At 48.8% G+C, this 28000-nt stretch overlaps 1 protein-coding gene across 1 annotated transcript; it reads right to left on the bottom strand.

The window, feature by feature from the left end:
• Positions 1 to 1925: 1925 nt before the first annotated feature.
• LOC132577649 (zinc finger protein 638-like) lies at positions 1926 to 26911 on the bottom strand. The gene is made up of 7 exons (XM_060247439.1): positions 26846 to 26911; positions 17664 to 19300; positions 12541 to 12602; positions 10294 to 10335; positions 5070 to 5629; positions 2197 to 2672; positions 1926 to 2042 (listed from the first exon to the last, which is right to left on the bottom strand). Exons 2-7 carry the CDS (start codon positions 18870 to 18872, stop codon positions 1926 to 1928), a joined length of 2466 nt encoding a protein of 821 aa, XP_060103422.1. The 5' UTR covers positions 18873 to 19300; positions 26846 to 26911.
• Positions 26912 to 28000: the final 1089 nt, after the last annotated feature.

Below are 28000 nucleotides of genomic sequence, written 5' to 3'. Positions count from 1 at the left end.
ACCCCAGAGTCGGAAACGACTGGTCCTTGCACAGGGGACGACCTTGACCTTTTTTACAGAAGAGCTGTGGCTGAGTTGCAGGGCATCTGCTTGGAATGTAGAAGATCCCAGGTATAATCCCTGGCATCTTCCATTAAATGATCTGCCAGCAGGTAATGTGAAAGACCTTTGCTTAAGGCCCTGGAGAGCTGCTGCCTGTCTGAGAAGACAATACTGATTTTGACGGACCGAGGGTCTGTTTCAGCAAGGCAGTTACGTGTGAATTCCTTTGGCACCCAAAAGCCCCACTGCTTCCCTGGGTGGCTTCCTGCTCCGGATATATTTTTAAAACTGTTGTTTGTCTCGATTCTCTTGGCAACCTACTCCTCAAAAATCTCTTTTTGCACACCTAATTATGGACTTGCATTTGTTTTGCCAGAGCCTGTGGTCCCTCCTGCTCAATGCATTGAGGCAGGCCTTGCACTTTTTACAGCTTCCTTGACTTGTGTTGTTACCTAAGCAGGCCTTCCTTTAGACCTGGCAGTGCCCTCCCTAACCTCTTTTGGGGCTTCAACCAGTGTGGTTTTAAATAACATCAACGGTGCATAATTTACCAGTCACCTGGGGGATCACAATCATCCCAAGGTCACTCCAAAAAAGTGCAGTCTTGCATGTGCTGTGGAACCTAGGGAGGTCTCACAAGACACACATGCCTTCAGGCAGCTGGTTCTACAAGACAGGGGCCCCTACAGCGAAGGTACTCGCTCCTGTTGACTCAAGGCAGACCACTTGAGAGCCTTCAATAAATTCCGAGATGATTGAAGATGGGGAGAATCGTGCTGGGAGAGGGCAGCCCCGAAGGTATGATGGTCCTAGGCTACAATATTTGATGAAGCTATTGACTGATAAAATGAAGAAGAAGAAGATATTGGATTTATATCCCGCCCTCCACTCCAAAGAGTCTCAGAGTGGTTCACAATCTCCTTTACCTTCCTCCCCCACAACAGACACCCTGTGAGGTGGGTGGGGCTGGAGAGGGCTCTCACAGCAGCTGCCCTTTCAAGGACAACCTCTGCCAGAGCAATGGCTGACCCAGGGCCATGCTAGCAGCTGCAAGTGGAGGAGTGGGGAATCCAACCCGGTTCTCCCAGATAAGAATCCGCACTCTTAACCACTACACCAAACTGGTTCTCCAGTAATGACAGTACTGAAAGACACTCCTATTGCAGAACAGTCTTCATTTACATGTACAAATATACCACCGTCTTGCAAAAAAAGGGGGGGGGGGACCCCCAGCTGCTCACCTGAGGAAGGAAGAACGCTCCCAGGGACCAGTTCCAGCTCAGCATCTTGGCTCCTTGCTTCGCTGCTTGGACCAGTGCCTTGCTGGGGGCTGGGAACCCCCAAGCTTTTGTCCTCTGCCTCACCACTCACAGCAGTGCCTGGGCTGGGGACAGGGTCTCCCACAGGCAGGCTCTCTGCCTCCCTGTTTCCAGCAGTGCCTTCTTCATCCAGGCTACAACTTGCCGCACCGTCGTTCTCCGACTTGCCACTCACAGCAGTGCCTTCCTCGGGGCAGGCAACCACCACACCTCGGTTCTCTGCTCCGCCGCTTGCAGCAGCGCCTTGGTGGGGGGGAAGAACCATCACACTGCCATTCCCTGCCTTGTTGCTTGATGCGACGCCTTGCTCAGGCGACTGGTCTGCTACGTGTTGGTTCTCTTCCTGGCCCATTGCAGCAGCACCCTGCTGGGCGGACGGACTCCCTGGACTTTCACCCTTAACCTTGCTGCTGTTAGCGGAGCCTTGCTGGTGACTTAGGCCCACCACACCTTGGTTCTCTGACTTGCCATTCACAGCAGTGCATTGGTGGGGGGAATTACTCAGCACACTGTCATTCGCTGCCTTGCTCCTTGATTCACTGTCTTGCTCAGGCGACTGGTCTGCTACATGAAGGTCCTCCTCCTGACCACTTGCAGCAGTGCCCTGGTGGACGCCTGGACTCGCCGCTCCTTCGTTCTTTCCCTTGCTGCACGAAGACTTGCTTTCCTTAGGGCACGGATCTGCCTTGTGTTTGTGCTTTGCTTTACGGCTCACAGAGGTGCTCTTCTTGGGACAAGAACTCCCCAGACGTTCATGCTTAGCCTTGGTGCTCTTAGCAGCGCCTTTCTGGTGACTTGGACCCGCCCCGCTTTGGAGCTTGGCCTTCCTGCTCACAGAATGAGCCTGCTGGAGGTTTGGATCTCTTGTGCTTGAGCTGTCTTGTGTTGTTGATGCTTCTCTGGAATCTAAGACAGCTGTAATGACCTGCGTTGCCACCCGCTGGATCATGGAGAGAAGGTCAGAAGACACAGCAGACGCGCTTGTCATGCCGGCAGCAATCTGTGCAGAGCTCTTTCCATCTCCTGCTCCTTCAGCCTGAAGCTGCGCCATGGCCTGAAGGACGCTTTTTTCTGTGAGGGAAGCCAATGCCGAGCGCCCAGGCTCTTCATGTGACCGTCCTTCCGGCACCAGCTTATCACACGTCTGCTTTTGGCTTTGTGTCCCATCAGCAGGCAGCTTCTGGTGTGGTGTATCTTTCCTTCTCTGCTCCAAATCGTCACGTCCCTTTTCCTGGCAGTCTGCACTACTGGGAGTCTGCTTTTGTTCATCATACCCTTTTCTGGAACAAGGTGACTTGGCATGTCGTTCCTCTGCAGGCAAAGCAAGGGTAGAATTAGAAAAACCCCAACCAACAGGTGGTTAACCTCGCCCAGAGCTCAACAGCGCAACCCAACACAGAGTTGCTCCGACCAATGGTTTTGATGGCAGCAACTCTGCATGTGGCAGAACTGCCAGTCACCTGCTCTCTACTGTGGAGGGAGACCCCTCTCCACAAAGCATGAGGAGGGAAAGGTCAGGCGTTCAGGATTTGAGGGATTGCGTGCTGCCACCTTTTCTTGCACCCCCCACTCAGGGTTTACATATTCCCTGGGTGGCTTTGATATTCTTATCAAACTTTTCAAGGCAGCTAGCCCACGAACTGTGGCCATGTTAAAGCCATCCATGTAAGAACATAAGAACATAAGAGAAGCCATGTTGGATCAGGCCAATGGCCCATCAAGTCCAACACTCTGTGTCACACAGTGGCAAAAAATTTTATATACACACACACTGTGGCTAATAGCCACTGATGGACCTGTGCTCCATATTTTTATCTAAACCCCTCTTGAAGGTGGCTATACTTGTGGCCGCCACCACCTCCTGTGGCAGTGAATTCCACATGTTAATCACCCTTTGGGTAAAGAAGTACTTCCTTTTATCCGTTTTAACCTTTCTGCTCAGCAATTTCATCGAATGCCCGTGAGTTCTTGTATTGTGAGAAAGGGAGAAAAGTACTCCTTTCTCTACTTTCTCCATCCCATGCATTATCTTGTAAACCTCTATCATGTCACCCCACAGTCGACGTTTCTCCAAGCTAAAGAGTCCCAAGCGTTTCAACCTTTCTTCATAGGGAAAGTGCTCCAGCCCTTTAATCATTCTAGTTGCCCTTCTCTGGACTTTCTCCAATGCTATAATATCCTTTTTGAGGTGTATGCCAACAGCACGCCAGGGAAGGGGCCAGTGGTTAGCCCCTGTAGTGTCCGAGCAGGGAAGGGGGGAAGACATGACTGCTGAGGAAAGCCTTTAAAAGTCAAAGCAGCAGAGGGTGCCTGAGCTCAATCTCCCGGGCAGAATGTGCCTGAGCACTGGCAGCAGGCAGAAAGAGAGAGAATTAGGGAGGAAGAAAAACCACCATGCTGTCAAGCGTGCATATTTCTAACTGCCAAGATGGGTTCTTAGCCTCTGGTATTTCCAGCCCTCTTCTTCTTTCTACAGTTGGGCAGACAATCTATCTAGCCCAAGGATGTTTACGCCTCAGCCTGGCCTGTTAAGCTGAGAGGTGCCTCTCCCCCAGATTCACACAGACAGTCCTTATCAGGCCACGGAGAAGTGTGAGAAAGGGAGATGTTTTTAATAACCTACGTTCCTTAGTAATAGAAAAGATATTGTGTAGTAACCTTTGAACCCGTGACTCAAATGGCATTTGCATACTATCCTTTGAAGTATTTCTATATAGAACATAAGAACAGTGAATTCCACATGTTAATCACCCTTTGGGTGAAGTACTTCCCTTTATCCGTTTTAACCTGTCTGCTCAGCAATTTCATCGAATGCCCACGAGTTCTTGTATTGTGAGAAAGGGAGAAAAGGACTTCTTTCTCTACTTTCTCCATCCCATGCATTATCTTGTAAACCTCTATCATGTAACCATGTATACCTCATTACTTCCAGGGCCTGTGTCCTTGCTAAAGCTTCTGAGTTCCTACAATAAAGCAACTTTTGATTTAACAACAAAAGCCTTTTTATTGAGAAATATCGATGCTTGACGCATGCTGGGTGGGACGCTGTAGGATTTTCTCATTCCCACATGGATAGGAAGGAGTACTTATGGGACCTGTTTCCCCCATGCCAATGAAAAGGCCCTCTGCGCCCGTTCGAATCGGCCGTTCACTCCAGAGGACTGGGCCAAGAGAGAGAAAGGACATGACCCAGCTGCCGCCGTACAGACAATCCTGAAAGGGCACCAGAAGGAGACAGCTGTCGGAGGAATATGGCTGGCGTGCGGGCCTATATCGAGAGATACAGTTCAATAAATACAAGGGTCTTAGGCCACACAAGGCTTTAAGGATAGTTACCCAACCATAGGCAGACATCTTCAATCAAAACCAATATACTCTTTTCGTCCCAAATATACTATGTTAGTCCCCAGGGGGCTGCGGCCCACCCTGATGCGGGGAGTGGGTGCCAAGGACAGACCTTGCCCCTACAGCCTCCTGCAAGCCACGATTTCATGCTGACAAAAAGCAGCAATAGAACCTCAACCGTTTGGTGGCTGGCTCTGTCCCCCGTGGCAGCCATTCTGTAGATGCACCCACCACCCTGTGTCAGTGTTCCCAAGGTGCCCACAGACACCAAAGGGTTGGGGAGGGACCCTGGCTTGGGACACAAAGCTGATTGGGCAGACAAGCTCCGGAATTTCAGCTAGTAAGTCACATCCATCCTGTTACCTGTAGATCTCGTTGAGCTCCCCAATCTTCTCTCCTTGCTGGAAGAACTTCGAGACCGTCTACTGGAATGCAAAGACTTCTGTGGAGACCTTGAGGGAGACCTTGACCAAGACCCTGACCAGTATCTGGGACTAAAACGGCCCCTTGGGCTTCGACTTCTTGGTCGGCTTGTCCTGCGATACCCAGGGCTCCTGGATCGTGACCGAGTCCAATGCCTGCCATGGCCAGAGCTTGAGCGTCTTGAACGTTTTGGGCTAGGACTGGCAGAACGCTGCCTTGATTCATGCCTCCTTCTCTCCTTGCTGGGAGACCATCTACTGGAATGCAAAGATTTCCGTGGAGACCTTGAGTGAGACCTTGACCAAGACCCTGACCAATGTCTGGGACTAGGAAGGTGCCTTGGGCTTCGACTTCTGGGTCGACGGGTCCTGCGATACCCGGGGCTCCTGGATCGTGACCGATGCCTGGAATGGCCAGAACCTGAGCATCTTGAACGTTTCGAGTAAGGACTGGCAGAACGCTGCCTTGATTTGTGTCCCTCCTCTCTGTCACCTTCGTGTCTGTGGAACAGGCAGATAACAAAATATTCTCAAATGTATTCACTATAAAACAAATAACCTGATCGGTCTTAAAAGACGGAAACAAGACTTTCTCCCTCAAGGGAAATAGAACTGGGAAGTCAATGTGCAAAGATAGAGGGAAAGGGATATTACTTTGCTGCAGACCCGATTATCAATGGTTGGACACAGCAAGCTCGAGAACTTATTGAACTCAATGTGACGTACTTGAGAGATTATGAATTGTTGGATAACTGCTCAGAAACAAATCTTGCAATATGAAGAATGAGCAGATCATTGGTTTACAACATTGCCATGGGAAATTTAATTATATGGCCGGAAATTCTTACATTGCAGACTCAAAAGAGAGGAATAAAATGGTTCTGTTGGAGTTGTATGAGTCTCACATATTGGGGCCTAATCCTCCCGGTGAGAATCTCAGAAATTGTATTTTATCTTTTAGTCTCAAGACAGAGAGGCCACAGGATGATGTCTACGTCTTCCTTTTTCTGATTGCCGTAACGTGTGCAATCAGAACATGATTCTTTCATATTTACTCATTTCAAGAGTTTAAATTTTACAAAAAAATCTTTAAAAGATAAACATTAGTGATCTTTATATTTTTGATGTCTCTTCAATGGGAGGACAGATAACCTTTGGAGTTTGGTTAACCCCCTCAAAAATAGCCCTGTGGTTTAGGGGTTAATATGTTGCTCAGGCAAAGAGGCTCTTTGCTTTCCATGCAGGCTCTTTTAAAAGGAATGCTTCTAGGGGGGGGGGGGGGGCACAATACACTGTTATAACTGCCTCCAGATCTGAGGCAGCGGAAGCCAGCAAGCAGAAAGACAAACTGCAGGCTGGTCAGGATTCACAGCCAACAGCTGCTACAGAACCATCTCCAGCCCTGTGTCAACAGGTGAAACTAAGCTGATCAGTCCCAGCCCTTTGAGCACCACAGAGAGGCTACAAGCAGAACTGCAGGAGAGACAACAGAGTGCTCACCCCCTGGCCCAATGCCAGCTGACTGAGTAGTTGCACCGTTGCTCCTGAGAAGCTGGCTGCAAATTTGACCCTTAGGCACATGCCTATAAAAACCAGCCAAGGGAGGCCGTTAGGCATGGAAGCAACAAGTCATTCTACCACTGACTTGGTGACCACAGCCTCAAAGCCGGCCTTGCTCGTGTGACCCTTGGACCAACTTCTGACTATGTGTTTTGGTCCTTTTATTTATTTATTCATTCATTCATTCATTCATTCGAGATTTATATCCCGCCCTTCCCACGAATGGCTCAGGGCGGCTTCCAACAATTGATCAAACATAAAATTTAAACAATTTTAAGTATAAAACAATTAAATATTTAAAACAGTTAAAACCTTAAAAACCAGTAACATTTCAATTTCATATAACAGATGGCTAGCCAGTTACATCAAGCTGTCATCCTAGCTAGGTATAGGCTAGCCGGAAGAGGGTCGTCTTACAGGCCCTGCGGAACTGAACCAAGTCCCGCAGGGCCCTCACCTCTTCTGGCAGCTGATTCCACCATATGGGGGCCATAATGGAGAAAGCCCTTTCTCTGGTGGCTTTCAAACGGGCTTCTTTTGGCCCGGGGATAGTGAGGAGATTTTGTGTTCCTGACCTCAGTGCTCTCTGGGGAACATGTGGGGAGAGACGGTCCTTCAGGTAGGCAGGTCCCAGGCCATATAGGGCTTTAAAGGTAATAACCAGCACCTTGTACCGGACTCGGTATATCACTGGAAGCCAGTGCAGAGTCCGAAGACCCGGCCGAATGTGTCCCCACTTTGGGAGACCCAATAACAGCCGGGCCGCAGCATTCTGCACCAGCTGCAATTTCCGGGACAGGGGCAGCCCCATGTAGAGGGCATTGCAGTAGTCCAACCTCGAGGTGACCGTAGCATGGATCACTGTTGCTAGGTTGTCGCGCTCCAGAAAGGGGGCCAGCTGCCTTGCCCGCCTAAGATGAAAAAATGTGGACTTGGCAGCGGCTGCTATCTGAGCCTCCATCTTTAAGGAAGGCTCCAACAGCACCCCCAAGCTCCTGACCCTGTCCGCCGCCGTCAGCGGCGCACCATCAAAAGCCGGCAGGGGGATCCCCCTCCCCGGGCCACGGCGACCCAAGCAAAGGACCTCTGTCTTTGTAGGATTTAGCTTCAGCCCACTCAGTCTGAGCCACTCAGCCACGGCCCGTAATGCCTGGTCAAGATTTTCCGGGGCGCAGACCGGCTGGCTGTCCATCAGTAGATAGAGCTGGGTGTCATCAGCATACTGGTGACACCCCAGCCCATACCTTCGGGCAATCTGGGCAAGAGGCCACATGTAGATGTTAAATAACATCGGGGAGAGAACCGCCCCTTGGGGCACACCACAATCGAGTGTGCGCCTCCGGGATAGCTCCCCCCCAATTGCGACCCTTTGTCCCCGACCTTCCAGGAAAGAGGAAAGCCACTGTAAGGCCAACCCCTGAATAGACTCCTGCTTGAGTAACCCTTGGGCTGCTTGACTACGTCTCTCGAACAACCCCTTGGTAATGGCTTGCTTGGCTCCGAAGTCTTGCACTGGACTTCTGACTGGTTTCTCTCGCTCAAACTCTGGCTGCCCCCCCAGGACCCCAAACTTGGCTCTGCCTGACCTGCAACAATCAGTCTTACATTATCAGCTAAATTGTGCCTCACAGTTAGTATTCTAGGCTATGCACCAGCTATCTAAGCATCTCCCAAGCATGGTCTGTTATAGCAGCCTTGCTTCCCAAAGGACTTATCTTACAACACTGGAAATATTCCTCCCTTGGTGGACCAGTGAGATCTTTGTCTATGGGAAAGAATCACATAAAGCAGATTTTAAAAACTCCATTTGGCAAGATTATCATCTCTGAGCAGTGAGACCTCCACTTCCTGCATTCCTTGCTCAGCTGGGTCCATAGTGCTGCCTCTCACCTCCCCCCTTTACATCTCAAATCAGCCCATGTGCGCTACTCTTCCTTCCTCCTTTCCCTTTCTCTTGTTCAAGGGCTTTGTTGGGGAAAAGGAAGGTTTAATGGGCTTGCTTCTTGTTATCGTAACCATTCTATGTGGTGGGGAGGGGGGGGAGGTAGTCGCTTGCGCAAACACCAGTCGCTTCCGACTCTGGGGTGACGTCGCATCATGACGTTTCCACAGCAGACTTTTTATGGGGTGGTTTGTCCTTGCCTTCCCCAGTCATCTACACTTTCCCCAGAGCAAGCTGGGTACTCATTTGACCGACATCGGAAGGATGGAAGGCTGAGTCAACCTTGAGCCGGCTACCTGAACCCAGCTTCCGCCGGAATCGAATTCAGGTCGTGAGCAGAGAGCTCAGACTGCAGTACTGCAGTTTTACCACTCTGCACCATGGGGCTCTTATTATGTGGAAAGCCAGTTTTTAAAAATCCCAATAAAAAAAGGAAAAGGACTGGGAATTCTGTGAGTGGAAGTGAATGGAATGCATGCAGCACTAACATTTCAATCCACGTGACAACAAAGCTCTCCATGGGACACTCCTGTGTTAGTATTCGTATTAGATTCTAGTCCAGCAGCACCCTTAAGAGACTGACAAGTTTTTCGGGGTACAAACATTCAAGAATCAAAGCAGAGCTCCCTGAAAACCACGTTGGTCTCTAAGGTGCTACTGGACGAGACTCTAGCTATTCTACTCCAGACCAGCATGGCATCCCTTTGAAACTAAACTGTATTCATTCTATAGTGCTGCTCCTAGCACATAGGAAAAGAAAGGAAAGGTCCCCTGTGCAAGCAGCAGTCGTTTCTGACTCTGGGGTGACGTTGCTTTCACAGCGTTTTCACAGCAGACTTTTTACGGGGTGGTTTGCCATGGCCTTCCCCAGTCATCTACGCTTTCCCCCCAGCAAGCTGGGTACTCATTTGACCGACCTCGGAAGGATGGAAGGTTGAGTCAACCTCAGGCCAGCTACCTGAACCAGCTTCCGCTGGGATCAAACTCAGGTCATGAGCAGAGGGCTCCGACTGCAGTGCTGCAACTTTACTGCTCTGTGCCACGGGGCTGCTAGAGAAGGAGGAAAGGAAAGGTCCCCTGTGCAAGCAGCAGTCGTTTCCAACTCTGGGGTGACGTTGCTTTCACAATGTTTTCACGGCAGACTTTATGAGGTGGTTCGCCATTGCCTTCCCTACACTTTCCCCCCAGCAAGCTGGGTACTCATTTTACCAGCCTCGGAAGGATGGAAGGCTGAGTCAACCTCGAGCCAGCTACCTGAAAACCCAGCTTCCGCCGGGGATCAAACTCAGGTCGTGAGCAGAGGGCTTGGACTGCAGAACTGCAGCTTTAACACTGCGCCACAGGGCTCTTCCTAGCACATAAGAGTAACTTAAATGCAAAAGAGACTGATGAAAGCCATATTTTCACATAGATGAGGCTCTGCGACTGACAGCTGAAGTGCAGCAGAGGGGCCTCAGAGGACATCTGCGGTGGATTCAAGAAAGCACCAGCCAAGCCTCCAATGTGCTGCAAGGCATGCCGTTTCCAGATGCAATTAATACAGGCTCAGTATTTTCTGCACCACAGACTCACACACTGATTCACTAGAACACAACTGCAGGATCAGAGAAGCTACTCTTTCACCTTAACTGTTAACAAGAAAAGTTAATCGTTTAAAAATTACCTTTTGGGTGAATAGAGGGTTTCAGGAGACCAGTCTGGACACCTGTTTCAAGAGCAGAAATGTCAGTAATGTGGCCAAATCAAATCAACCCAGCTAGATCAAATCAAGCCTGAATTCTTCCCAGAAGCAAAAATGACTCAACGGAGGCTACTGCACTTGGATCACATTACAAGAAGTCAAGCCTCACTAGAAAAGACAATCATGCTAGGGAAAGTTGAAGGCAGCAGGAAAGGAGGCTGACCCAACAGGAGTTGGATGGACTCAATAAAGGAATGGTAAGACGTGTTGGAGGACATTAATTCATAGGGATGCACTTTTCTAGCAACAGCCAGTATTGAAAAGCAGGGTATAAATCCGGCCTCCTCCTCCACTTCTTTAAACCTCTGAACTTCCTGAATAGCATTTAAGAAGTCCTTTACCTCTCATTCAATTTCTCCTGAAGCTAATCCACTCATTTTGAAAACTTCCCTCTCCAGAGACTGAATGCTGAATTTCCCAATCAATTTTCCACTTTGAGAAATACAATACTGTTCTATGCGCTGTTCCCAAGAGTTTCAGCAAGAGTCACATCTCCCGTCAAGACAATGGGCATACTTAATTATTACACACAAGAATCTTCCTCCTTCCAAAAAAAGTAGGACTAAATTTCAACGCTTTGGCAGACCCATGCATTCTCCATTGCTCCAAGGTTTGTTCTCTTCTCAGACCTTTATTTTTCAGAACAAAGTTTGAGTCCACTGGCACCTTTAAGACCAACAAAGCACAATTCCTCAGATACCTGCACACAAAAGCTTATACCTTCAATAAAACTTTGTTGCTCTTAAAGGTGACACTGTACTCCCTCCAAGGGAAGGGACGGTGGCTCAGTGACAGAGCATCTGCTTGGTAAGCAGAAAGTCCCAGGTTCAATCCCCGGCATCTCCAACTAAAAAGGGTCCAGGCAAGTAGGCGTGAAGAACCTCAGCTTGAGACCCTGGAGAGCCGCTGCCAGTCTGAGTAGACAAGACTGACTTTGATGGACCAAAGAGGGTCTGATTCAGTAGAAGGCAGCTTCATATGTTCTTATGTCTATTGGGGAGGGACAGTGGCTCAGTGGCAGAGCATCTGCTTGATAAGCAGAAGGTCCCAGGTTCAATCCCCGGCATCTCCAACTAAAAGGGTCCAGGCAAATAGGTGTGAAAAACCTCAGCTTGAGACCCTGGAGAGCCGCTGCCAGTCTGAGTAGACAAGACTAACTTTGATGGACCAAGGGTCTGATTCAGTAGAAGGCAGCTTCATATGTTCTTATGTCTATTGGGGAGGGACAGTGGCTCAGTGGCAGAGCATCTGCTTGGTAAGCAAATGGTCCCAGTTCAATCCTCCAACTAAAAGGGTCCAGGCAAATAGGCGTGAAAAACCTCAGCTTGAGACCCTGGAGAGCTGCTGCCAGTCTGAGTAGACAAGACTGACTTTGATGGACCAAAGAGGGTCTGATTCAGTAGAAGGCAGCTTCATATGTTCATATATGTTCAACTATGTTCTGCTGCAGACCAACATGGCTGCCCACACACTATCGCTATCCAGCCATCAGTCCTCCTTTCCTAACCATTTTCCCACCTGCATATTTCTTAGTCTTTTATACAAAGGTTCTTCCCCACCCCACCCCCACCACTCATCAAAGTTGACTCAGAAATCTCAGTAGGTCCATGTCTCTGGCTTAGATCTGTAAGAACCTGCTGAGCATGGACAATGTGGTGGCTACAAGCATAGACACCTTCAAGAGGGGACTGGATAAGCATATGGAGCAGAAATCCATCAGTGGCTATTAGCCACAGGGTATAGATGGAACTCTCTGTCCGGGCAGTGATGCTCTGTATTCTTGGTGCTTGGGGGGGCACAGTGGGAGGGCTTCTAGCCCCACTGGTGGACCTCCAGATGGCACTTGGGGGGGTTTTTTGGCCACCGTGTGACACAGAGTATTGGAGTGGATGGGCTGTTGGCCTGATCCAACATGGCTTCTCTAAGGTTTTCTCTTATGACAATGTGACAGACCACAGAACTCATCCTTTCTTTATGACCAGCCACTTGGGCATAGGAGGACAGCTCAAACCTTTTCACAGACACATCAGGAGACACATAGGAGGTTAGACAGAAGAGGTTAACTCTCTTCAGCTAAATAAAATACAGGCTGTTACATGACCACCAGAAGAAAGTATGGTAACCAGATAGTCTGTCATTTCAGTGTACAATTTAAATGAAAGTCCTTACTGTTGAAGAAGCCAGTGGCAGTTCCTACTGTGGAGAAGGGTTTCCTGGTGCTGAATCCAGTCCTACGAGAGAGAAAGACAGCCACAGATGCAAGAGGGTACCCCAAACTGACCTGAAGTCAACTCGCAGCAAACACCAGTTTTGCATTAACCCAGGCCTGTCCAGATCATGGCATGTAAACAAAAGGCCGCATGGCAGTGGGGAACAAAGGAGCTCACCTGCCTGCGCCCAACAAGACTCCCAAAGCATACTTTCCCCACTTTCCCCTTCCCATTGTGACTCAACAAAACACCCCGAATTGTGTTGCTAGGGATCTGTAGAAGCTCAGGTGCAGGACAGGGAGTAAAAGCAGGGGATCTGCAGCAAGTGGGACAAACTGGCAGAGATCGTTGTGCCTTCTCTGCAAGAGAGAGATCTTGGGTCGTGGTAGAGAACTCACTGAAAATGTCAAGACAGTGTGCGATTGCAATAAAAAAGGCCAACGCCATGCTCGGAATTATTAGGAAGGGAACTGAAAACAAATCAGCCAGTATCATAATGCCCCTGTATAAATTGATGGTGCGGTCTCATTTGGAATTCTGTGTGCAATTCTGGTCACCACACCTCAAAAAGGATATTACAGCATTGAAAAAAGTGCAGAAAAGGGCAACTAGAATGATTCAAGGGTTGGAACACTTTCCCTATGAAGAAAGGGGCTTGGGGCTCTTTAGCTTGGAGAAATGTGGGGTGATATGATAGAGGTTTATAAGATTATGCATGGGATGGAGAAACTAGAGAAAGAAGTGCTTTTCTCCCTTTCTCACAATACAAGAACTCATGGGCATTCAATGAAATTGCTGAGCAGTCGGGTTAGAACAGATAAAAGGAGGTACTTCTTCACCCAAAGGGTGATTAACATGTGGAATTCACTGCCACAGGAGGTGGTGGCGGCTACAAGCATAGCCAGCTTCAAGAGGGGGTTAGAAAAAAATATGGAGCAGAGGTCCATCAGTGGCTATTAGCCACATTGTGTATATATGTATATGTGTGTGTATATGTGTATATATATATATACACATACACAAACACACACACAAACACACACATATATATATATATATATACATATAAAAATTTGGCCACTGTGTGACAGTGTTGGACTGGATGGGCCATTGGCCTGATCCAACATGGCTTCTCTTATGTTCTTATGTGACACAGAGTGTTGGACTGGATGGGCCATTGGCCTGATCCAACAGGGCTTCTCTTATGTTCTTATGTGACACAGAGTGTTGGACTGGATGGGCCATTGGCTTGATCCAACATGGCTTCACTTATGTTCTTATGTGACACAGAGTGTTGGACTGGATGGGCCACTGGCCTGATCCAACAGGGCTTCTCTTATGTTCTTATGTGACACAGAGTGTTGGACTGGATGGGCCATTGGCCTGATCCAATACGGCTTCTCTTATGTTCTTATGCGACACAGAGTGTTGGACTGGATGGGCCATTGGCCTGATCCATCAGGGCTTCTCTTATGTTCTTATGCGACACAGAGTGTTGGACTGGATGGGCCATTGGCCTGATCCAACAGGGCTTCTCTTATGTTCTTATGTGACACAGAGTGTTGGACTGGATGGGCCATTGGCCTGATCCAATACGGCTTCTCTTATGTTCTTATGTGACACAGAGTGTTGGACTGGATGGGCCATTGGCCTGATCCAACAGGTCTCCTCTTATGTTCTTATGTGACACAGAGTGTTGGACTGGATGGGCCATTGGCCTGATCCAACAGGTCTCCTCTTATGTTCTTATGTGACACAGAGTGTTGGACTGGAGGGGCCACTGGCCTGATCCAACAGGGCTTCTCTTATGTTCTTATGCGACACAGAGTGTTGGACTGGATGGGCCATTGGCCTGATCCATCAGGGCTTCTCTTATGTTCTTATGTGACACAGAGTGTTGGACTGGATGGGCCATTGGCCTGATCCAATACGGCTTCTCTTATGTTCTTATGTGACACAGAGTGTTGGACTGGATGGGCCATTGGCCTGATCCAACAGGTCTCCTCTTATGTTCTTATGCGACACAGAGTGTTGGACTGGATGGGCCATTGGCCTGATCCATCAGGGCTTCTCTTATGTTCTTATGTGACACAGAGTGTTGGACTGGATGGGCCATTGGCCTGATCCAATACGGCTTCTCTTATGTTCTTATGTGACACAGAGTGTTGGACTGGATGGGCCATTGGCCTGATCCAACAGGTCTCCTCTTATGTTCTTATGTGACACAGAGTGTTGGACTGGAGGGGCCACTGGCCTGATCCAACAGGGCTTCTCTTATGTTCTTATGCGACACAGAGTGTTGGACTGGATGGGCCATTGGCCTGATCCATCAGGGCTTCTCTTATGTTCTTATGCGACACAGAGTGTTGGACTGGATGGGCCATTGGCCTGATCCAACAGGGCTTCTCTTATGTTCTTATGTGACACAGAGTGTTGGACTGGATGGGCCATTGGCCTGATCCAACAGGGCTTCTCTTATGTTCTTATGTGACACAGAGTGTTGGACTGGATGGGCCATTGGCCTGATCCAACAGGGCTTCTCTTATGTTCTTATGTGACACAGAGTGTTGGACTGGATGGGCCACTGGCCTGATCCAACAGGGCTTCTCTTATGTTCTTATGTGACACAGAGTGTTGGACTGGATGGGCCATTGGCCTGATCCAACAGGGCTTCTCTTATGTTCTTATGTGACACAGAGTGTTGGACTGGATGGGCCATTGGCCTGATCCAACAGGGCTTCTCTTATGTTCTTATGTGACACAGAGTGTTGGACTGGATGGGCCACTGGCCTGATCCAATACGGCTTCTCTTATGTTCTTATGTGACACAGAGTGTTGGACTGGATGGGCCATTGGCCTGATCCAACAGGTCTCCTCTTATGTTCTTATGCGACACAGAGTGTTGGACTGGATGGGCCATTGGCCTGATCCATCAGGGCTTCTCTTATGTTCTTATGTGACACAGAGTGTTGGACTGGATGGGCCATTGGCCTGATCCAATACGGCTTCTCTTATGTTCTTATGTGACACAGAGTGTTGGACTGGATGGGCCATTGGCCTGATCCAACAGGTCTCCTCTTATGTTCTTATGTGACACAGAGTGTTGGACTGGAGGGGCCACTGGCCTGATCCAACAGGGCTTCTCTTATGTTCTTATGCGACACAGAGTGTTGGACTGGATGGGCCATTGGCCTGATCCATCAGGGCTTCTCTTATGTTCTTATGCGACACAGAGTGTTGGACTGGATGGGCCATTGGCCTGATCCAACAGGGCTTCTCTTATGTTCTTATGTGACACAGAGTGTTGGACTGGATGGGCCATTGGCCTGATCCAACAGGGCTTCTCTTATGTTCTTATGTGACACAGAGTGTTGGACTGGATGGGCCATTGGCCTGATCCAACAGGGCTTCTCTTATGTTCTTATGTGACACAGAGTGTTGGACTGGATGGGCCACTGGCCTGATCCAACAGGGCTTCTCTTATGTTCTTATGTGACACAGAGTGTTGGACTGGATGGGCCATTGGCCTGATCCAACAGGGCTTCTCTTATGTTCTTATGTGACACAGAGTGTTGGACTGGATGGGCCATTGGCCTGATCCAACAGGGCTTCTCTTATGTTCTTATGTGACACAGAGTGTTGGACTGGATGGGCCACTGGCCTGATCCAACAGGGCTTCTCTTATGTTCTTATGTGACACAGAGTGTTGGACTGGATGGGCCATTGGCCTGATCCAACAGGGCTTCTCTTATGTTCTTATGTGACACAGAGTGTTGGACTGGATGGGCCATTGGCTTGATCCAACATGGCTTCTCTTATGATCTTAGGGAAGTGCTCAGTGTTGGCTCTTTGGAACGGCTCCACGTCTTACTCAGATGGACAGAAACACACCTGCCACAGAAAGAGCAGCAGAGGCAAGACAGCTGTCATGAGGCAGCCCTGCTCTCCCTGGATGGAAAGGCCAACAAGGAACTCTCTTTGAGGCCTGCCCAAACATTAGACAGTCTATCCCAGCATCGAGGGTAGTGCTGCAGAGATGAGACACCATCAGCACAGATGATGGAGCAGCAAGGACAAGCATGCTACAAACTGGATAGCTTGACCACAGTCCACAACTCCACAACCTGTTTCCACTTCTTGGTACGCAAGGAGTTACCAAAAAATGAATTCACTTGCTGAAACTTTGCATAGCTCTGTGTGAAAAGCTACACGAGAATAATGTGAACACATGAAGCTGCTTTATACCTTGGCCCATCAAAGTCAACTTTGCCTATTCAGACAAGCAACAGGGAGAGCTGCTGGGGATTGAACCTGGGATTTTCTGCTTGGCAAATAGGTGCTCTAACACTGGGCCTTCTTGATGCTCCATCAGTGAGCCACAGCCCCTCATGCTGTGCTGATCCACTGCCTTCCTACAGCTTCTGCGTCGTCCCCAAGTGACTTAACCCCTAACTTAAACATAAGCCCCCTAACTTAAGGCCTTCTCCTGAGAAGAACATCAGAAGAGTCAAGCTGAACCAGACCAGTGGTCCATCTTGTCCAGTCTCCTGTCTCACACTGTGGCCAATCAGTTCCTCTGGCGGGCCAGCAAGAGGGCAGAGAGGCTGAGGCCTTCCCCTGAGAAGAACACCAGAAGAGCCCTGCTGGGTCAGACCAGGGAGGGTCTATCTAGACCACCCTCCTGTCTCACACAGTGGCCAGCCAGTTCCTCTGGAGAGCCAACAGCAGGGCAGAGAGGCTTTCCCCTGAGGTTGTTTCCCAGCACTGAGATTCAGAGGCTCTGAACCTGGAGGTTTCCTTTAGTCACAATGGCCACTAGACAGTGACAGACCACTCCTCCATGTATCTGTCTAACCCTCTTTTAAATTCATCTCAAACCTCATCAATCAGGGCCAGTGCAGGAACTGTTTGTTCTGATGTTATATAGCATGGTAATCTGCATTTTGGTGTTTGTGCATCTAGGACCTCATCTGGGTCCCTCTGCAAAGAAACACAGCACACAAATCCCTAAAATAAATAACTGTAGCATTATGTCCGTAATATATTATGTACAAATGTATGGGGGGGGGGGGTTACACTCACCTTCTTATCTATACAATCTTCACTACACAGAGAACAAATGTGTGGAAATATTTTTGGAATCACAGCATAGTAATCATTCATCTGCGATGTGGTAGGCAGTTTCTTCTCCTGCTGCCTATCGGTTTGTGCAAAATCTGGAAGCCACGATGCGTTCACCATCCCAAACGGAGACTGAACAGGACCATCTGCTTCCTTCCAAAAACTCCTCTGGCCATCCATGGTCTGACGAAGAGGTGGGTCAGCCCTGTGGGCGTGCTCGTATCTGCCGTGGCTACTTGGGAACGCAACCGTTTCAGGAGCAAAAGGGGGCGGGCGCTGGTGCACAGCCGGCATGAAGTTGGACGGGGTGACCGGAGGCATCGCGGGCTGAGGCAAGGGTGGCACTGCTGGGGGCATCATGGGTGGGACTGCTGCAGGTTTAGCAAGTCCTGCTAAAGGCACTTTTTGGGCAGGACCCACATGGGGGAAAGCCTGAAGGTTTGGTGCACTTGCCTGAGACCCTGCCTGCCGTGTTAGTTCTCTGGTGGGGTTCTGAGATACCGTTTGCCGTATTAGTTTTTTAGGGGAGTCCTGAGACCCTGCCTGCTGTATTAGTTCTCTGGTGGGGTCCTGAGACCTAGCTAGTTGTATTAGTTCTTTAGTGGGGTTCTGAGACCCGGCCTGTTGTAATAGTTCTTTAGTGGGATTCTTTGGATTGCGAATTAAACTGGAGGCCGCAAGAGGCACAGACGCAGGCTGCTGGGTTTGAAATCCTTTCAAGCTCTCATGCCCTGCTGTGGACGAGGCTTTCGCTTCCACGGGGTCTTCGTTGTACCCATACTTGCTTTTATGCCCATAATCGATCACTTTTTTCTGTACTGTGGGACCACGCCCATCCGAGCTTGGAAGAGTTTCTTTTTCTGTGCTCTTTGAAGGTAAAGGAGGCTTCTTAGGCGCCGGTTTGCTCTTTCTGATAGACTGCAAGAGGACAGGCATGTTTTCAGGCGTCAGCTGACTGTCTGGGTACTGACTAAGTTCCTCCAAGTCTTTCAAGGATAAGCCAAAGCCCCTTAAGAGCTCCAGATATGAGGGCTTCAGGCCACAGTTCTGAGTGCTTGTACCATGATCCCCAGCCCTTCCTGAAGATGACTGGTTCTGACTGTTGCTTTCAATTGAAAGTGGATTATCCCACCTGGGAGAACAGCCCTCTCCCTTCTGCGCTTGATCCATATTTATCTTGATTCCCTTCTGTGCTGAGTGACCTAAGCATCGATACTTGAAAATCCTGCTCTGATTTCGCTTCCCATTAATCCCTAGAATAATCCATCAGGAGAGGGTTATCCTTGAAGACCAGTTGGTACTGACGCTAGAACTGGAAGCAGCTCGCATGAGATCCGATCGCTCGGTCCTGAAGTCATCTTCCCTCTAGCGTGGAACGCAGAAGTGTTCAGGCACATCTCATTATGCAAGCCATCTCATTATGCAAGCCATAAGACAACTACAGAATTCTGCAAAGCAAATGAAGACCCAATTCTGACTCGGTAGCAATAAAAGCTGGAAGGGAGGCGGTTCCAAGAAGTCCAAGAAGACTTGCTTTGGCAATGCCACTAGTTCAGAGAATCCACGAGCTGCACTTTATTTGCAAGAATAACGTAAAGCTGAAAATTAAAATACAAATATTAGGTTACCTTTTACAGAAACATTCAGTAAGGAAAAATCAATCTATTAACAAATTGTTTTTGGGACAAAGAATCTCAACTTCAAGTGTAGGCGAATGGGGTCTAAACTTGCTGAGACGGAAAGGGAAAACAATCTCAGGGTTGTGCCAGGTAACTCAATGAAAGCGTCAAGTCAGTTTGCTGGAGCGGTGAGAAAGGTAAGCTCTACATGAAGGATGATTAGGAAAGAGAATAAAATGGTTGGTATTGCAATGCCCCTGTATAGAATTGTGATGCAGCCTCATTTGAAACACTGTGGGCAGTTCTGGTCACCGTATCTCCAAAAAGATAGCTGGGAAAAGTGCAGAGGACAATCAAGATGAAGAGGGGGTGGGGCCCCTTCCCCTAGGAGGAAAGACTGTGGAATCTGGAACTTTTCCATTTAGAAAAGAGATGACTAAGGAGGGACAAGTTAAAAGGTTTATAAAATTATGCATGGGTGTAGTGGTTAAGTGTGCAGACTCTTATTTGGGAGAACCGGGTTTGATTCCCCACTCCTCCACTTGCACCTGCTAGAGTGACCTTCGGTCAGCCATAGCTTTTGCAGGAGTTGTCCTTGAAAGGGCAGCTTCTGGGAGAGCCCTCTCAGCCCCGCCCACCTTACCGGGTGTCTGTCGTGGGGGAAGAAGATAAAGGAGATTGTAAGCCGCTCTGAGACTCTGATTCAGAGGGAAGGGCGGGATATAAATCTGCAGGTCTTCTTCTAAAAGGGGATTAGGCAGATTCATGGAGAATAAGTCTATCAATGGCTGTTAGGCACTAAGCCTCTGAATCCCAGAGCCGGGAGGCAACCCCAGGGAAAGGTCCTGGCATCTCTGCCCTATTGCTGCTCTTCCAGGCTGGCCACTCTGCAAGGCTGATCCGGGGGCTAGAGAGAGAGAAGACCAAGTGCTCCCCCCTTCAGTCTGGCCACATGCACCAAAACAGACGTAGCAGAAATCACCTGCAGTTTACAACTGGTGGCTTTTGGTCAGTGACAGATCAGGCTGAGGCTGAATCAGGAAAACAGCTTTTCTTTATTCAGATACATGCATGTGTGGTTCAGACCTACGGCTCATGCCAATCGATGTGGGTCTGAACGACGATTCAAGGAAGGACACGAGGTTTTATACTTGCAAAAATGTTACATCAGCATGATCAGTCACAAGGGAAACACGCAGGCGAGGCAGGATTGGTGCTTTCAGGTGCTTTATTTATTTATTTAACTTATATCCCGCCCTCCCCACCGAAGGCAGGCTCAGGGCGGCTCACAGGTTAGGGTCGAAATGACCAACAAGATAAAAACATTGATAATACATGAAGCATAAGACAAAGCATAAAACAATATTAAAATATCAGTTAAAGCAATATAACAATGGATGCTGCTAGTACTATGGTTTATCGTGCAATTAAGTTCACCCATGGCATTACTTTCCATACATGGCATTATGATTTGCAAGCATACAGCAGTGTTTCATCACAATTTTCCGGTAAACAGTATCTTTGGGGCATCTCCAGGAGAAATCTCCCGGGTCGCTATACTTCTATTTGTTACCACAAGCATGTTGCAAGATCAGTGTGTTTTATACTAAGCTGGTCACTGAGCATTTCGCAGTAAGGTTTCAGCACATCCTGCCCTCAAGGCAGTTTTGTTTAGCAAGCCGCAAAAATAATTTCACATCGCATATTATGCCTGTTTAAAACTTTTTCTTTGGCTGAGCTTCTTTCACACACACACACACACACACACACACAATCACACCCCTCCAGGCCTTATAAGTCCGATTCCAATCACCTATTAATTCTTCTTTTGATCCTTTTTACCAGCTGCTACAGTTCTATATTTTAAAATGTCAGCTCACTTGGTGGCAATAAACCCAATACGTTGGATAGTAAAGGTAGCAAGGTGGGGCACGAATGTTGTAAGTAAATAAATAAATAAATCACTTTAAAAGCAGGTCAAACAGAGCTCCATTGGTGGTTACTAGCCATGGGGGCTGAGCTGACGCCACACTCAAGCACTAAAACTTCTGAATCCCAGAACAAATACAGACAGCTTCAAGAGGGGATTGGATCAACATCTGTAGCAGAGGTCCATCGGTGGCTATTAGCCACAGCGTATTGTTGGAACTCTCTGTCTTGGGCAGTGGTGTTCTATATTCCTATTAAGTCCTATGAAGAAAGGTTGAAGGAGCTGGGCATGTTTAGCCTGGAGACGAGGCGGCTGAGAGGTGACAGGATCACCATCTTCAGTCCTTGAAGGGCTGTCATATAGAGGATGGTGTGGAATTGTTTTCTGTGGCCCCAGAAGGTAGGACCAGAACCAATGGGTTGAAATGAAATCAAAAGAGTTTCTGGCTCAACATTAGGAAGAACTTCCAGACTGTGAGAGCGGTTCCTCAATGGAACAGGCTTCCTCGGGAGGTGGTGGGCTCTCCTTCTTTGGAGGTTTTTAAACAAAGGCTAGATGGCCATCTGACAGCAATGAGCATCCTGTGAATTTAGGGCGAGGTGTTTGTGAGATTCCAGCATTTTGCCGGAGGTTGGACTAAATGACCCTGGAGGTCCCTTCCAACTCTTGATTCTTGGAAGGCACACTGGGAGGGCTTCTAGTGTCCTGGTCCCACTGGTGGACCTACTGATGGCACCTGGTTTTTTGGCCCCTGTGTGACACAGAGTGTTGGACTGGAGGGGCCATTGGCCTGATCCAACAGGGCTTCTCTTATGTTCTTATGAGACACAGAGTGTTGGACTGGATGGGCCATTGGCCTGATCCAACATGGCTTCTCTTATGTTCTTAAGTGACAAAGAGTGTTGGACTGGATGGGCCACTGGCCTGATCCAACAGGGCTTCTCTTATGTTCTTATGTAACACAGAGTGTTGGACTGGATGGGCCACTGGCCTGCTCCAAGAGGGCTTCTCTTATGTTATGAGACACAGAGTGTTAGACTGGATGGACCACTGGCCTGATCCAACATGGCTTCTCTTATAACATAACATATGAAGCTGCCTTATACTGAATCAGACCTTTGGTCCATCAAAGTCAGTATTGTCTTCTCAGACTGGCAGCGGCTCTCCAGGGTCTCAAGCTGAGGTTTTTCACACCTATTTGCCTGGACCCTTTTTTGGAGATGCCAGGGATTGAACCTGGGACCTTCTGCTTCCCAAGCAGATGCTCTACCACTGAGCCACCGTCCCTCCCCTTCTGTTTGGGGCAGTGATGCTCTGTATTCTTGGTGCTTGGGGGGTGGTGCACAGTGGGACGGCTTCTAGTGTCCTGGTCCCACTGGTGGACCTCCTGATGGCACCTGGTTGTTTGGCCCCTGTGTGACACAGAGTGTTGCACTGGATGGGCCACTGGCCTGATCCAACAGGGCTTCTCTTATGTTCTTATGAGACACAGAGTGTTGGACTGGATGGGCCATTGGCCTGATCCAACAGGGCTTCTCTTATGTTCTTATGTGACACAAAGTGTTGGACTGGATGGACCACTGGCCTGATCCAACAGGGCTTCTCTTATATTCTTATGTGACACAGAGTGTTGGACTGGATGGGCCATTGGCCTGATCCAACAGGGCTTCTCTTATGTTCTTATGAGACACAGAGTGTTGGCCTGGATGGACCACTGGCCTGATCCAACATGCTTCTGTTTTGTTCTTATGAGACACAGAGTGTTGGACTGGATGGACCACTGGCCTGATCCAACAGGGCTTCTCTTATGTTCTTATGTGACACAGAGTGTTGGACTGGATGGACCACTGGCCTGATCCAACATGGCTTCTCTTATGTTCTTATGTGACACAGAGTGTTGGACTGGAGGGGCCACTGGCCTGATCCAACAGGGCTTCTCTTATGTGACACAGAGTGTTGGAGTGGATGGGCCACTGGCCTGATCCAACATGGCTTCTCTTATGTTCTTCTGTTTGGGGCAGTGATACTTTGTATTCTTGGTGCTTGGGGGGGGGCAAAGTGGGAGGGCTTCTGGTGTCCGGGCCCCACTGATGGACCTCCTGATGGCACTTGGTGTTTCTGGCCACTGTGTGACACAGAGTGTTAGGCTGGAGGGGCCATTGGCCTGATCCAAGATGGTTTCTCTTACGTCTGGGGCAGGGATGCTCTGTATTAATGGTGCTTGGGAGGCAGCAACGGGAGGGCTTAAGAACATAAGAGAAGCCATGTTAGATCAGGACAATGGCCCATCCAGTCCAACACTGTGTCACACAGTGGAAAAAAATTTATATATATATATATATATATATATATATATATATATATATATATATATATACACACACACACATACTGTGGCTAATAGCCACTGATGGACCTCTGCTCCATATTTTTATCTAAACCGCTCTTGAAGGTGGCTATACTTGTGGCCGCCACCACCTCCTGTGGCAGTGAATTCCACATGTTAATCACCCTTTGGGTGAAGAAGTACTTCCTTTTATCCGTTTTAACCTGTCTGCTCAGCAATTTCATCGAATGCCCACGAGTTCTTGTATTGTGAGAAAGGGAGAAAAGTACTCCTTTCTCTACAGCCCTTTAATCATTCTAGTTGCCTTCTCTGGACTTTCTCCAATGCTATAATATCCTTTTTGAGGTGCGGTGACCAGAACTGCACACAGTACTCCAAATGAGACCGCACCATCGATTTATACAGGGGCATTATGATACCGGCTGATTTGTTTTCAATTCCCTTCCTAATAATTCCCAGCATGGCGTTGGCCTTTTTTATTGCAGACGCACACTGTCTTGACATTTTCAGTGAGTTCTCTACCACGACCCAAGATCTCTTTCTTGGTCAGTCTCTGCCAGTTCACACCCCATCAACTTGTATTTGTAGCTGGGATTCTTGGCCCCAATGTGCATTACTTTGCACTTGGCCACACTGAACCGCATCTGCCACGTTGAAGCCCACTCACCCAGCCTCAACAGATCCCTTTGGAGTTCCTCACAATCCTCTCTGGTTCTCACCACCCTGAACTATTTAGTGTTATCCGCAAACTTGGCCACTTCACTGCTCACTCCCAACTCTAAATCATTTATGAACAAGTTAAAGAGCATGGGACCCAGTACTGAGCCCTGCGGCACCCCGCTGCTTACCGTCCTCCACTGCGAAGACTGCCCATTTATACTCACTCTCTGCTTCTTATTACTCAGCCAGTTTTTGATCCACAAGAGGACCTGTCCTTTTACTCCATGACTCTCAAGCTTTCTAAGGAGCCTTTGATGAGGAACTTTATCAAAAGCTTTCTGGAAGCCAAGGTAAACAACATCTATCGGGTCTCCTTTGTCCACATGTTTGTTCACCCCCTCAAAGAAATGTAACAGGTTAGTGAGGCAAGATCTTCCCTTGCGGAACCCATGCTGAGTATTCCTCAATAGCCCGTGTTCATCAATGTGCCTACTCATTCTGTCCTTGATAATGCTTTCTACAAACTTTCCCAGTATTGAAGTCAGACTGACTGGCCTGTTATTTCCCAGATCTCCTCTGGAAGCCTTTTTAAAGATGAGGGTGACATTAGCTACCTTCCAGTCCTCAGGAACGGAGGCAGATTTCAATGAAAGATTACAGATTTTTGTTAGAAGATCCACAAGTTCAACTTTGAGTTCTTTCAGAACTCTCGGATGTATGCCATCCGGACCCGGTGACTTATTAGTTTTTAATTTGTGTATCAGTTGTAGGACCTCCTCTTTTGTCACCTCAATCTGACTCAGGTCTTTCAACACCCCTTCCAAAATGAGTGGTTGTGGGGCGGGCAAAAAGTTCTCATTTTCGACAGTGAAGATGGAGGCAAAAAATTCATTCAGCTTCTCAGCCATTTCCCTATCCTCCTTCAGTAATCCTTTTACCCCATGGTCATCCAAGGGCCCCACTGCCTCCCTGGCTGGTTTCCTGCTTCTAATATATTTGAAGAAGTTTTTATTGTTGGTCTTTATGTTTTTTGCAATATGCTCCTCAGAGTCCCTTTTTGCCTGCCTGATCACAGTCTTGCATTTGATTTGCCGCAGCCTGTGTTCCCGTTTACTAATCTCACTCGGACTGGCTTTCCACCGCTTAAAGGAGTCCTTCTTACCTTTTACAGCTTCCATTACTTTGTTTGTTAACCACGCAGGCCTTTTCTTATGCCTGTTTGTGCCTTTCCTAACTTGTGGTATGTATTTTATCTGAGCTTCTAGGATTATAGTTTTAAATAGCGTCCAAGCTTCCCCAAGGGTTTTGACCGTATGTACCTTTCCTTTCAGTTTCCTCCTCACATGCCTCCTCATCTCAATAATATAATATAATATAATATATTTGAAGAAAGTTTTATTGTTCGTCTTTATGTTTTTTGCAATGTGCTCCTCATAGTCCCTTTTTGCCTGCCTGATCACAGTCTTGCATTTGATTTGCCACAGCCTGTGTTCCCGTTTACTAATCTCACTCGGACTAGCTTTCCACCGCTTAAAGGAGTCCTTCTTACCTTTTACAGCTTCCATTACTTTGTTTGTTAACCACGCAGGCCTTTTCTTATGCCTGTTTGTGCCTTTCCTAACTTGTGGTATGTATTTTATCTGAGCTTCTAGGATTATAGTTTTAAATAGCGTCCAAGCTTACCCAAGGGTTTTGACCGTATGTACCTTTCCTTTCAGTTTCCTCCTCACATGCCTCCTCATCTCAGTGTATTTACCCCTTTTAAAGTTAAACGTGGTTGTGGCGGTCTTTTTGGGCAACTCCCTATTCATACAGACGGTGAAATCAATAACATTATGGTCACTGCTCCCAAGTGGCGCAATCACTTTTACATCTCTCACCAAGTCTTGGGCATTACTTAGGACCAGATCCAGGATCGCCCCACCCCTGGTAGGTTCTGTGACCATCTGCTCCATAGCACAGTCACTGAGAGCATCAAGAAACTCAATCTCTTTCTCTCGACCAGAACACATATTGACCCAATCAATCTGCGGGTAGTTAAAATCACCTATTACGACACAGTTTTTACATTTAGCCGCTATCTTTAAGCCTTCCATCATATTATAATCGTCCTCTCTCTTTTGATTTGGTGGGCGATAACAAACTCCCATAGTTAAATTTCCTTTTGGGCATTACATAGGACCAAATCCAGGATCGCCCCACCCCTGGTAGGTTCAGAGACCATCTGCTCCATGGCACTTCTATGGCTGAGTGTCCTGGCCTCACTGATGGACCTCCTAACTGCGCCTGTTTTGGGGGCATTGTGTGGCCCGGTGCTGGACTGGGTGGGCCACTGGCCTGACCCAACAGGGCTTCACCTGCAGGCCCCCTCGGCCTCTCTGCCCTCCAGGGGGCCTGACCCAGCAGGCTCTTCTGAGGCCCTCGTGACCCCCCCCCCCCCCCGCGTTGCCATGGCCACCAACCGCCCGCCGCTCCCCCCTCCGGCCCGGCCGCCTCCCAACCTCCCCGCGGGGCAGGCGTCACCTCGGAGGCCTCCCTCGCCCGCCCGCCCGGTCCCCTGCCGCCAAGTACGCGAGGAACGCTTTACCTCAGGCCGCCGCGGAAACGAGCCGACGCACTCAACCGCTCTGCGCACGCGCGACGGCGGAGGACCGGAAAGGGCCGGGCGCCAGTCCCCAAGGCGCATGCGCGGTCCTTGCCGGAGGAAGTCCCTGGAGGTGGGAGGCCCGGAGTGCGCGCCTTGATAGATGACTTCCGGCTGCCAAGCGACGGCGGGTCCCCGGGGGGGTCTTCTCTGCGGCGCCTGAAACGCCAAGCGGGCCCCGCAAGGGATTCGACGGAGAGGAGCCGCTTTGGGGGCGAGGGCCGTGCGGAGGAGGCTGCAGCAACCCGGCTCTTGGGCAGAGGGAGCGGTGGGCAAAGCGGGAGGAGGACTGTAGGGGAAGGGCAAAGCGAGAGCCCAGAAGCGCTTTTAAGACCAACCGAGTTTTATTCAGAACAGCTATATCCAAGTAGGCAGCCGTGTTGGTCTGAAGTAGTAGAACGAGATAGGAGTCGCTTGCACCTTTAAGACCAGCTTGGGGTTTTTTCAGAACGCAAGCTGTCGGGTGCATGCATACTGAAGAAGTGTGCATGCACACGAAAGCTTACGTTCTGAATAAAACGAAGTTGGTCTTAAAGGTGCAAGCGACTCCTAGTTTGTTTTATTCCGAATGGAAGCTTTCGGGTTCTCGAAGCAGCCTTCCCCAGACAACAGTATGGAATGGCAAACAGTCCTAAATATAAAGAAAGTGGGCAGGGAGTTAGCATGCAGTCATGGAATTGTTTTTTAGATTAAAAGAGCCACAAGTTGGGGTCTGGTGTTTGTTAGCTTATGTTAATTGGGCACAATTAATTGGAGAGCCAGTTTGGTGTAGTGGTTAAGTGTGCGGACTCTTATCTGGGAGAACCGGGTTTGATTCCCCCACTCCTCCACTTGCAGCTGCTGGAATGGCCTTGGGTCAGCCATAGCTCTCTTATCTGGGAGAACCAGGTTTGATTCCCCACTCCTCCACTTGCAGCTGCTGGAATGGCCTTGGGTCAGCCAGAGCTCTCTTATCTGGGAGAACCAGATTGGATTCCCCACTCCTCCCCTTGCAGCTGCTGGAATGGCCTTGGGTCAGCCAGAGCTCTCTTATCTGGGAGAACCAGATTGGATTCCCCACTCCTCCACTTGCAGCTGCTGGAATGGCCTTGGGTCAGC

Source organism: Heteronotia binoei, chromosome 9 (assembly GCF_032191835.1).
Source record: "Heteronotia binoei isolate CCM8104 ecotype False Entrance Well chromosome 9, APGP_CSIRO_Hbin_v1, whole genome shotgun sequence".
Classification (NCBI taxonomy): domain Eukaryota; kingdom Metazoa; phylum Chordata; class Lepidosauria; order Squamata; family Gekkonidae; genus Heteronotia; species Heteronotia binoei.
The sequence above is the reverse complement of the archived record's forward strand: the minus strand, read 5'-3'. Positions and strand labels throughout refer to the sequence as shown.